Source organism: Grus americana, chromosome 6 (genome assembly GCF_028858705.1).
Source record: "Grus americana isolate bGruAme1 chromosome 6, bGruAme1.mat, whole genome shotgun sequence".
In the NCBI taxonomy this organism is placed as follows: Eukaryota; Metazoa; Chordata; class Aves; order Gruiformes; family Gruidae; genus Grus; species Grus americana.
In genome coordinates this window covers 19,160,531-19,173,462 of record NC_072857.1, presented here as the reverse complement: position 1 = coordinate 19,173,462, position 12,932 = coordinate 19,160,531, and the positions used below count along the sequence as shown (strand labels likewise).

General features: G+C 35.9%; 1 protein-coding gene across 1 annotated transcript in view; it reads right to left on the bottom strand.

Moving 5' to 3' along the window:
* PSMD14 (proteasome 26S subunit, non-ATPase 14) overlaps window positions 1-12,932 on the bottom strand; it is a 48,459-nt gene that overhangs the window by 22,221 nt on the left and 13,306 nt on the right. The window contains exons 4-7 of the mRNA XM_054830321.1: window positions 3,033-3,104; window positions 2,596-2,715; window positions 1,422-1,492; window positions 312-462 (exon numbers count right to left, since the gene is read on the bottom strand). Coding sequence (XP_054686296.1) covers window positions 312-462; window positions 1,422-1,492; window positions 2,596-2,715; window positions 3,033-3,104 — 414 coding nt within the window. The remainder of the gene's footprint in view (window positions 1-311; window positions 463-1,421; window positions 1,493-2,595; window positions 2,716-3,032; window positions 3,105-12,932) is intronic.

Sequence of the window (12,932 nt, the reverse complement as noted above, 5' to 3'; positions counted from 1 at the left end):
GAAACAATGTATACTTGGATTATTAGTTGCAAACATGTGGAGTGACACCTGAATAGCAAGATATTAGGGAAGGATTATGATTGGTTATGTATACTGACAATATCAAAGACTCCAGCCTGTTTAAGGACTACTGATGTAAGATGCAGAACAAACTAAAAAATATCTTTTCATTTACAGCGAGAAATTTTTTTTAATTTTTATTTTTTAACGCAGAATGGGCCTCCAAAAAATCAAAAACTTACACATTTACAGTGCTTCTATATTAAATTTTACCAAAGTATCTTTAAAAAAAAAAAGCAAGCCTACTATACCTTTCCTTTTACACTCTGAATGGGATCCACCACCACAGCAACAGCTCGTTCTGATAAGGCTTCAAAGCTCTGCTGAGTATTGATATCTACACCAGACAACCAACAGCCAAAGCCAGGGTGACTATGATACCAACCAACTACCATCTCAGGTCTGAAACAAAGAGGACATCGAGATTCTTAAAAATAAAAACACGTAACACAAGAAGAAATAGTAATGTGTCAGGGCATAAATTAGGATGAGCTGTGAAAAAAACACGATTAGAAATATTTGAATTACTCATCATAGTACAATGAAAACATGGACATGAATAAATGCAATAAAAGAGGGCTATCATTAAGGGATGCGCATTAGCAGAGTATATCATGCTTTCAGTTTTTCACCCTGTTACCACACCTTCCCTGAACCAGTTTTTACCCTTTCAGCACTTGAGTAAATATCTACTCTTTAACTCCTTGGCGTCGAGGGTTGAATTTTCACGGCAGAAAGTCCATTTCAGACATGGACAACGGGAACCAACGGTGGGAAAGGATTAAATATCAATTAAACCAGCAGTAGAACTAGGAACTCAGTCAAAAAGCAATTTGCACTGTTCTGTTCAGCTGCTGAGCCTTTTGCTAACATTAATTTTGAAGTTTTTCCCACAGTAAAAGAATTTGAGCAAGCAGACGACAACTGTTGAGAGGTAGGAGTGAAATAAAAATTTATTTAAATACTAGGTTCTTTTACAAAATTATTTTCCCTAACATCAAAATTGCTCATAAATAAGCTAGCACTTTGTAATTTTTTATCTTAATTAAAAGAAATTTAAAAAATCAATCTTTTAAGCAGGTACTGTCTAGTAACTGCCTATACTAAACTGAGCAACATTTAATCTTCCTGTGCAATAATCAAAGCTGGAGGTTTAACATGAGTGACAATCTCCTGGCAATTGAAACCCATGAGGCGGACTGAATTACATCCTACGCTACTCACCCAATTCCTGGGACAATTATTTCTTTTAAACATTATTAATAGCCCTTAGACCACTAGTTTTGCGGAAAGCCAGCTGTTTCTTCTAAACAACATGCAGGGAGTACTTGTTACTGTCAGCTCTCTTTAGGGTGACTTACCTTCCCGTCTGTTTCAGCATATCCAACATTTTTGCTTGAAACACAGGATCAACTGCTTCCACACTGACACCCTGATGCAGAAGACAGGCAAAAATTGTAATAGTTGTACATAAAGCAATATTATCTTTTAACTTGTTACAAACAAAAATTTAAACACCATTCATAAGCATCTGTTTAAAAGGGTAACCTGACTACATGAGAACTACTTGATAGAACACCCTTAAATTTAAAATACAATTTTTATAAATGTATTTCAATGTGATTTTTTAAATGCTGAAAGAAGATTTTGAATTGCTATTTAAGTAATCTCTACTACGAGTAAACATAATTAAATAGGCATAGGAATTAATCTTTTTCTCCTCTTTTTGTTCTGCAAACTATGGCCTGTTGTTTCTCACATGTTCAGCTCTACAGGTTTTATTCAAGATAAATATCACATAACGGCTTTTTGCAGATTCTACTTATACTATGCACATGCATAGAATAAGCTCAAGACAAAAGAATTTGAAAATTTCATTGATGTGCAGCTCTGAGTTACAAAGGGATCCGTCTTCTTTTAAGAAGAATATTTCATTCGAGTTACACAAAAAAACATCATAAATTCCAATTATATCCATTGGCTCATCATCTCTTTAAAATATATCTTCATAACATGAATATTTGTATTCAAAATTAAAATACATAATTTTTTTCACACCACAAAAATATCATTTAAGAGACATGCCCTTGTAAGATCTGTCAAAGAGAGCACGTTTGAAATATATCTAGCACCATCACAATTAAGAGCTTGATATACTTCTAATCAAACCTTTCACATTTTTAATCCTTCCTCTAGCTCATAATATATGAGCTCTTAAAGTTATCAATTAGTAAATCTTCTAAATGATGTTATACCAATATATTTATACATACGTAAAGACCTATCTCTATATATTGATATACACACTTATGTACTAGTCTTTGCTAAAAAATAAACAAATAAAAATCTGTTTTAACTAATATAATGAAACCCTGAAATCCATTAGACATGTTTGAATTATACCTAGTAGGTTACACCTTAAGATTGAAAAAAAAAAAAAAAAAGATAAAGTAGGAAAAGCTTTTAAAAATATTTACCATAATGAAAAAAACCCAAGCAAACAAAATTATCAAGGTCTAGCTGCAAAGAACTCACCGTTCCGGACTGTGGCATTGCAAAAACATCAATCACTCTCACAGTGTAATCATCAACAAATTCCCCGAGCATCAGACCCATAACTTCCATAGGGACACCAGCACGACCATGCTTCAACATCTGGAATTAAGACCAAACGACACTGTATGTTTAACAGCATGTTCGAGTTTGACTTGGGATAGTTCTTTCAGCCTTTGTTCATCTACAGGTAATTTGCAACTTGTAGCACTTTTGGAAACTGTAAGGAACTATAAAATAGTAAAAATGGAGCCAACAAGAGAACCAATTTCTTGCTCTGAGTGTTCCAAACAGTATTAATTTCTTTTAAAAATTAGTCTGACCAGCACCTAAGGAGCACAAGTCCATAAAACTTGGATAGGTGCCAGGTGCTCTATCTCCAGCACTACACACAGATGCAGCACACACAGAACACTTACTTTCAGCAGTGCAAGGGAAGAGATATAAACCTGTTCCGCTGTGTCGACCGCAGGAGCATCTGTTGGTGGCCCCTATGGAAAGAATAAATAATTATTTTCTCCACCATTGTTATTCTGCAGTTTCTAAACATTTTCTTTTGTTTTCCATATTACAGAACTTACAGAAAAATGCATATATAATTGTGACTTTGTGTTAGATGCAGTTATTAACAAAACAAAAAAAAGCACATCCAAGCCCCAAACACTTCTTTACAGCACCTTCCTTCCCTAACCTATTTTGTAATACAAGTCACCCAGCCATCATCCCCTGTCTCTCCCCACCCCAAAACAATACCAATCTAAAGAGCAATCTTATCAGAATCAGTCAAATAAAAAACTGGCAAGTATTGCACTGGGTACAAACCTGTTACAAGACATACAGGCTAAGAGTCAGATAAGTTTCCATTTGTCAGCCTTGCCGCAATGCTAACCTTCGTCAGCTGTAAAACATGGCCAGTTCTCCAATTAACTATGTGTTTCTTACAGTGGTGTGAATGTAAATGCTGCTGGGCTAGCATGATTAACTGGCACCAACACAAACAGCAATTTCCCTTTGCTTCATCAGCTTTCAGCTAAAGAGGACTTGCAGATAAAGGCTATGGGAGTACTTTGCAGATACACCGGTTCAGTGAGAGAAAAAACGGACCTCCGATCCCTAGGTGGAAAAGCTGTGAACAAAATACTTTGCTCTTTGCCTTATGAGTAGTTATTCAAAAATTAGCACAACTGTCCCAGGTGTGAATGATTGGTTGAAACAGGTTCTGTGTACTGTTGAAAATGAAAAACACAGGAGGCAGCAGTCTAAATGTCCCTTTCTCGAGGAGCAAGAGACATATTGAGCTTATATTTCCGTATCAGCGTATCTCATTACAGCCAATTAACAGTACTTTATTCATTACTTTATTACCAAATTGCGTACAACAAATTTCCACTGAGAAGACGAAAGGTTACTTCTGCATTAAGTGATGTAAACTTAGAAGGGCAACAAAGCAACTATGGAATAGGGTAGAAAAAAAAGATACTCAGCATTAACTTAAAGGAGGAAAAAAATGGTGCCTTTACAGAAACATTTTGTAGATTTAGAACTTTGATTCCACAGTTATAGGCAAAATTGGGCAAAAAAAGGATTTTTTTTTAGTAAATTCTTGACTTTTCACTTAAAGTAGAAAAATTCAGTACAACATGTGTCCACATGACATCAAAGAGAAGACACAGTGATCGACACAAGCCATCACCTCCTGAAGATAAAACCAGGAACTTAAGTAGTCAGTATATTAAATTCGTATAGTAATCATCCTTTCTGCATACTTTCACTTTTACACACACAGAAAAACATCATCTAGTCTTCAGAATGCTTTCAAGAGTAAGAAAATTCAGTTGGGTTCCCCCCCGCCAATATCAATGAATTCTTCTCCATTAGTTCCAGATCCACTCTTTGTATTTTGAATCCAATCTTTATATTTTGAAACTCATACACGCACAGATCTGTCAACCACAACTGCTCCCTAACACCTTCAAACCTGTATTTCCACCTTTGATGCTGCTGACCATGACCTCTTGATACTTGCTTTCCCTCACTTCTTACTACTCATTGCTAATTCTTCTGTCAGTTTGGCCTTTCCATCAGCAATCTTCCAGCAGGTTTAACTTTTCACATTCTGTAATATTCTCACCAAAGGTCCATTTTTAATCAATTCCACTTCTTCATCAAGTATTTCCCTGGCTAGCCCTAGCCCAACAGTGAGATGCTCCAGTGGAGAAGTGTCCCTGTAACGCTTACGACAAAAAACTCTATGAGCGGTTCTTCAGAATATTTCACACGACCAGAAGCACAGGGCACCTCAATCACTTATTCCAAACTTACCACAACTATATTGTTTGACTGACGAAGCTTCAAATGCCCAACCATTCTCTGATACTGTTACTATGGTTTTTTTCTCTGTAAACATGTAAGTTTACTTTCTTAACTGTATCTCTCCTGTGTTAAGTCTATTCTAAATCATCTTTTCACTTAGAAATCTTAATACTTTGGAAAGCAAAGACTAATTTCCACCACTTAATCACCTCTAAGAATAAAGCACAGATGAGTTGGGTTTCAATTAAAAAAACCCCAAAACTTAGCAGTTTGATAACAACCTCTTTCTTCACACATAAAGCGCTCTTCCAATTTTCTACTAGTTCTAGACCAGAGAGAGTCTGAACTGAGGGTAAAAGTACAAACACAGTAACGTTCTGCTTTAGGAAGAACCGAAACATCCATGCTGTGATCACCATACAAATTCTATATTTGTCCCAGATTGCTTTTAACATTCCACTGTAAGCAAGCATCCTATTACACCATGCAGTATTTTTTTAAAATAAAGAATAGTATTTAAAAAATCTCCCCCAAACTAGCATAAATAGTTTTGTGATTTCTGGAAGGCTGATGTTGATGTTTGATTGAGACTAGCTTCTCAAAAATCAGGAGCTTGAACTGAAGTTTATTCCACAGACTATGGCTCTCCTAGATGGAATCTCTAATGTCTGTTAAGACGGCAGATCACACTGACACCCTTCCTGCAGCCGAGGCATTAATCACATCTCTGTCCCCTATGTAGACACCTGTGTTCACAAATTGTAAGAGTTAATTATTCTTCATAACTTTTCCCATTTTAAAATTTATTTAAAATCAGTCAGTAGATTCAACACCTGTAGGGAGGAGACAAATATTATTACATTTTGTTTCTGTAACAAGGCAACTAAATTACTTTTAATTTAAGTAGGAACTAAAAGCAGGGTGTTACCCTACTGTACTCATTCCTAATCTTTCCTTCTTTTATTATTTCTATACTCCTTGGAGCTTTCAGATGCTTGTTTACCTTGGTGATGGTCCAGAAGAGAGGATATTTAATATTATACTTTATCAATCCTTTAGGCAGTCTATGAGATAAAGTTTTCAAAACTTACGTTAAAATTCTCCTGCCAGCACCCATAGCCAACAATTCATTTTCAGCAGAGAAAACGTTGCTAATTCATAAAGGAATGCTTCATTGGTGTAAATCAACTTGCTTAGCATTTTTTTTTTTTAAGCCACAGCATTATGAGATATTAACTGCAAACATTACTGTTTCACTTCAAGCACATGCCTGAGATAGTAAAAATATTAAAAGATTTGCCTCCACTGTTATCATGCAGTTCAATCAATTTACCTGAACTCTTAAAAATTAGATAATGGTAGTATACAATGCAAATACAATGTAGGTTTAGTAATTTTCAGTCTCCCTCTAAAATACAGCACAGGCCAAGTACTTCCTTGGTCACAGATGCTTCTTTTGTGAAGACCTCACTATCTCCTTTCAGTCTGCTCTGGTCTCCTTATAGATTGTAATTACTAATTATGAGGAAAAGGAAACAATTCATTGCACTCTACCAATTATGTATATTAATTTTCATGTTAATATTCCTTCCTTTGTTTTGAATATAGAATGAACTACTCAAGAGTTATTCTGATGTACCAATGCAGAAATTTTGAGGAGAAAAGGATCCATAGGTCAAAACCTGTCCAGAGTCTACCTTCGCAACAGATTTAGTTTCACATTATTTTCCTACCAAAGATACATTGGCACATAAAATACTACAAGCACACACTTACCTTTCTACAGAAAATTATAAACCCCAAAGTTCATCAAATTCTTAACCAAAAACTTTTACAGATTTTACAGATAAAACTAAGAGAATAGATCTTGGGTCTTCCAAGTAGTTTACTTGGCTTTAGATGATGCCATTTGAAAACTGGAACCAATTTACTCTAACCACTTCCTTTTCCACAAATGGCTGATAATCTAACACAGCCTTGGAGCAACAGCAGCAGTGCCTGCGTGCTAGTTACACAGTATGTGGGAGCTAGCTACGGGTTACATGTTTTGAGATTTCTTTGGCCTGTTTCTGCTAGTCTTCCACACAAGTTTACGCATTTCTTTCATGAAGCAAAGAGGAGGAAAGACTTTATTAGCTAATCTCTACATGGAGGCAAAGTATTTTACGCTGACCCTCCACAGCATGTGCTATTATCACTGTTCATAAACTTCACTGCCTGCCAACTTTAACAAAGGAGCACCATCCTTATGAAGCAGAGTACCAAATTAAATTAACTAGTGTCAGAAACCCAAACAAGAAAGCAATTGTATCTGCAATGCAAAAGATCTGCTGGCATTTTTGGTTACATTATGGTGTTCAAAGAAGGTCAGACAGTTCTCCCACTGCATACAGTTTTGTAAGACTGTCCATCTCACCGCAAAACATGAATACTGCCTTCATTCTGCCTGCCCACAGCTTTACTGGATAATTTCTTGGGGAACTGCAGAAAAATGGGATTTGAAAACTGCAAGGAATATTGAACGTTCTTTTTCCCAATCATTCCTTTATAAGCTGGATACAGTAATTAAAATTCAAAATCTGTTCTAAAAATATTGTTATTGTGCTACTTACTGAAAATGAAAGTTTCTTCTGAATCAACTATGCATGCTGTCAGTCAGTGAAATGAGCTGCCTGACAGCCAGCTATCTCATAAAACCCAACCAAACTCTGGTTTTGTTTTTGTTTGGAATGGCAGAATCCCAATTTCAATAGTAATTGATAAAATTAAGTTACCACTACTAATTATTTTTTTTCTTTTTCCATTACAAATCTACTGAAAAAATTATCATGTTCAAGTTATGAACAGAAGATTACATTGTAATATTAAATTATGCACGATACTGGTTTTTTGTTTCAAACAGTTAAAGAGATGATCCAATATAAAAAGCAGCCCTTTACTTGGGCAGCCCTTGTTGACGAAGTGTTAAAGGCATTTGCCATTCTAACAGGATAAAAACTAACGCCTTGAAGTGTTATCTACTCCGGCCTTTTAGCAAATTTGTTAACACTTTTAGGTATATTACTCCACCTTTCTCTTAGTGTGAACTGGTATCAATTATTTAGCCAATTTTATTATGTTATTAAAATACCTGCTGATTAAATGTGAACTAAAGTGTCATTTTAGAGCACTGCTCTTTATTTGTACTATTTTACATTTATTCAAATAGGTATAGAAAATGGACTTGATTAATTACATGAGCATCTGAGAAGACGCTTTCTATTGTTTCAATGGATCTTAAACACTGCTCTGGTGTCACACTAATAGCACGAAAGATGATTTTGAAATACATCATAGCTGTTTCAACAAAGAAACTCAGATTTGCAGGGGCAACTGTAATAAAAAAAGGCAGTGAACTAAAGTGCTGTAGAGCAAATCTTAGCTTTATTGCACCAAACAATGTATTTCTATGTAAAATATAATAACTGCTACAATCATTTTTTTTTATTTTTACAATTGGAACAATTTAAACGTGAACACAGGACACACAAGCGAACACTGACCGCTGTAGTGTTTATTTCTTTCCCAGTAAGGTAAGAAAGAACCTTTTAATAGTTTAATTTTGTGAGTATTAAACAACTAGTGTGAAAAACAAGCTGCATGTAAACTATTTCTACTGCCTCTGCTTCAATGACTAGCTGAGGCAACCTGTTATAGGAGGTGTTAATTGGCAATAGGAGTACAAGTCAGAAGCATGTTCCCCATCGTCCTAACCCAGCAAGGCTAGGTCATTAAAGTGGAAATGAATTCTTTCATGCTGGCTTAACCCTTTCAGTACATATTTTCAGCTGTTATATCTAAAGACAATTGAGAAAGATTAACTAAAAAAAACCCAAGACTGAAAAAACTTGCATTACTTCGGAATTTAAAAAAGTATTCACACCCCCCCTACTTTGTCTTCACTTCCCTTCTCTACCTCCTTCAAAGCAAGTGTTTCAGAAAATCATGACATTCATTATGTAGGTAAGTAGGGAGAAGGGCAACTGGGGTAATAACGCAATGACAATCATTGTAAAATAATGATTTATCATATTAAAGGATGCATGGAAAGATGAGGCACCTAAAGTGAGCTTAAAACTACCGTTTTGTGGAGGTAAATCCAACGGTGGGTGTATAGCTTGGTACAGGGAAAAAAAAAATTACAGAATGCTACCCGCAGAGAGGACAAAAACTGGAGCAAGCATGCAGAGGCAGCAGAGGTATTAGTGATAATATAAACACCTCAGAAGTTCACCAGGGTACCACTGCTCTTCTCTACTTACCCTTTGTCAGTAAGTGGTGTAACCTGATGCTATATTGACATAAAGAATATAAGATCTCTTAGATCAGAGTAGTGCTTTTTACACTTTGCTAAGCTGAAAAATCTAAACAAAATTGTGATTGTGGAGCAGTTTTTCCTGTACTGAGACAATGCACTTACAGAAAATACCAACTCGTATTCCATCAGTGGAAGTGGCGAAGGGAGTAAGCCATATTCCTGGATCTCAATGGTTTTAGCAACATTGTCATGACAAGCCCCAGAAGCCATGTATTGCATTTCTGCAGTATGGGAAGTTAATGTGATCACTCAAGACAGAGAAAATGATCCAGTCCATAAAAAAATTTGAAAAAATCATGAGTTCATAAAAAGGGAAATATATATTACTTCGCACTGTGAATCACACACTAATTAGTAGCAATTTGAAATTTTATTGCAGTTTTCAAGCTAGTACACACACAATTTTACAGTTAGTTCCACATCAACAGGATTACATTTTGAAGCTAGCATTATGTCTAAACAGTTTGTATGTTTAGGCCCATTTTTATACCAATTATAATCAAGCATACATAACAGACCACGAAATACCATAAGTCTCAACAAACAGCCTAGATTTCTGAAAGGATCACATTGTCTTGTTACACCATATGTCAGATGAAATAGAAATTGTAGTAATATGTTTAGTTTCATAGCCTCCAAAATGGAGTAGGGATACTAGGGAAATATTATGGCATCAATTGCTACTTCAAATTAAGGGGGGTTTTTTGCAGATATTTTTAACAGGCTAGATTAAAAAAACCTGCCTCAATATGTTTTACAAAATCCTGTCTCCTAAAAAAGTTTATCCAGGTTCACTTTTACAACAGACCTCCATCAACAGCAATATAGATGGACTTGAAATGTAGAACATTTTCCATGTCCCCTCCTCTTCAAAAAAGAAAATTACAGAACACAGAACTTTGTATAGCTTTAAGCAGTTGGTTAAATGGTTTGGGATCATCAGTTTGCAAACACCTCTTCAATGCAAAGCCAAAACTTTACTACTTAGCTTTTTTGTTTGTTTGGGTTTTGTGTTTCTGTGGCTTTTCTCTTTTTAAATTAAGCAGAACTTCAAACAAACGTAATCTCTCATTGACTGGGACACTCCACAGAGAACCTGGTCAGAATTTTAGTTTAAGAAAGAAAGGAAGCCAGCAAAGTTTAGGTGGTTTCTATCCTATCCATCTATCAGTGATCCCTCTTGCACTACTAACAGTTTCATGGAAGAGGTATAGTAATCCACCAACTGCACATGCAGGATTTCCCATATACCTGTAGAATGTAATGTAGTTTGCTCATCTAATTGCCCCAAACTGACAATATTTTAAAAAGTCTTTTACAAAACCCAGCACTCCTGTTTTCCAATAGTACAATTGAAAATATTCTTGAAGACTGAGGTTTAAAACTTACTAAAGAAAAAAAATAGATTACCAGAATTCAGCATCAAATAATGCTAGTTGAATTTATTTTGAGGTCAGATAAGTTTAATTTTACTACAATGTACTTTACAGAAAGTAATTCTAATTAGTCTATTTTTTATTAGAAATAAATATTTATTACCTAATATAAACATGTGTTCATGATATAAAGTTATTTACATATATCACCTTGATGCAATTTGCAATAGTCAGACTTTCTGCAATGTTCCCAACACAACTGTTACATAAAATGGCCGCTTAAGTGTAAACTTTCCTGGTTCTAGCATTTCCTCTCTCTCTTTACCCCATACAATCTCCAAATTCAATGAGCCACACAAAAAAGCAAGGGAAGGTATGCTGCATCACAGCAGCTAATATTCCTTATTATCGAGCATAAGGACAATTTGGACTAGATGACCTTTAAAGGTCCCTTCCAATCCAAACCATTCTATGATTTTATGACATTATGGTTAGCGAAAAGCCACAAGATCAGGGACACAAAACAAATTCTCAGTAACACTGTATACATTTTTGAAGAACTATTTTTCACAACCTCAAGCTACTGGGGGGCGGGGAGGGGGGAAATCCAGAAAATACAAAGGTCAGTTTCACTCCAGAATAAACCCAGGACGAAACTGTAATCTATTCCTATTGCCATTAACAGAGGGTATTGGGATTGAGAAGCGAGAGCCTCAAGGCAGATAACAAGTCAGCATTTGTAGATTTTTGTCTGCTCCAGAAGTCTTGCTCTAATGCAGATTTTTAATTACCTTATTCCAGAAACAGTTCTGCCAAGGAGGCAAGGTAGCTCTCAGCAGGTGCTGTCTGAGGTTGCCCTAAAGTATGCCTTGTGCAGCAGAGCAGTTAAACAGGATTTACTCAATAAATAATAGAATGCACTGAGTTCTATACGCCTACAGGCTCTCTGTTGTGAAGAGCTGGTCTGCTGGTCCTCTGGACACAACCAGGTGAACTGGGAGACTCAGTGGCAATACGTAGGAAGGTTAGTTGTTTGGAACACTTTTTAAAAACAAAACAAAAAACCCCATCAGAACCACTATTAATGCAAGAACACCACTTCAAACTTCCAGGGAAAACTGAAGAGGACTCTTCTACACCTCGAGAAGAAAACAGAAGCCCTTGTTCAAAGGTGCTGCACAGTAGCATTGCAACTTAATGTTCAATAGCATGGGATTTCAGAAAGAAGAAAATTTCTAAGAGAAATAAATTAAATGAATCACTAAGGGGGCTGTTTCCTGCTTACAGAAAGGAATATTACAAGTGAGCAGGTGTAATGCAAAAGGCACAAAGATGTCTGCTCTTGTTTAGTCCTTTCCCTCCATTCTTTCTCATTATGGCTACACTCATTTCCTTGTCTAAGCTCTTTTGCCTTTTCTGGGGAAAGTCAGCTGGACTACACTGGCAATTAAATTAAGAAGGGAGAAGATAATTGCCTAATTATTAGAAATAAGGAAGTTTAAGATCTGAGGCCAAGAGGAGGCAGCTAAAAATGGTCTCCAGAGTTTATAGGAAGAGTAGATCAGAGGAAACTCGTAATGCTCAGGCACAATCCACTAGCTTTGTTATTTTTAGTTTTGTGTCTGTCTGTGATTCGTACGTAAGGTAAGACTGAAGTGCAGCCCATCATACTTTAAGGCAGTTTTTATAACACAAAGTATGCACTGTGTCCTAAGTACAATCATATGGCTGCTCCTGAACCAATTCTAGCACATTTCTCTCTCCCTCTCCCATTAGCACTTTTGGATATATATCACATTACAATCACTCAACCATGTTTCAAATGTAGGAAACAGGCTATACCCAGCCTGTAGCAATCCCCAAGAACTTTCAAGTAAGCCTACACTACTCATGAAGCTATCATCATCTCCAGTGTAAGCAGACCCAGGTCACACTGGTACCCTAAATTTGATGTGAAGCTTTCAACTAACAGCCCTGTATTAAATCACTAACCAATGCAATAAAATACTCACCCCAGCCAATGAAAGTAAACCAGCAGAGTTTCCTATATCTAAGGGTTTTTTTCCTCCTTAAAACAAAATCCTATATTTTGGATATATAAACTGACACTGAGACTTTCTACAGGAGATAACATAGGCAATCAATTAAGTCTTTTGAACTTTTTATGGGAGTTGATGTTGGATGTTTTTAATGGATGAAAAGCGTTTGTCACTGAGAAAATTTTTCCACTCTTTAAATGGGTCTTATCTACTGGGAGGTATATTGGAATTATA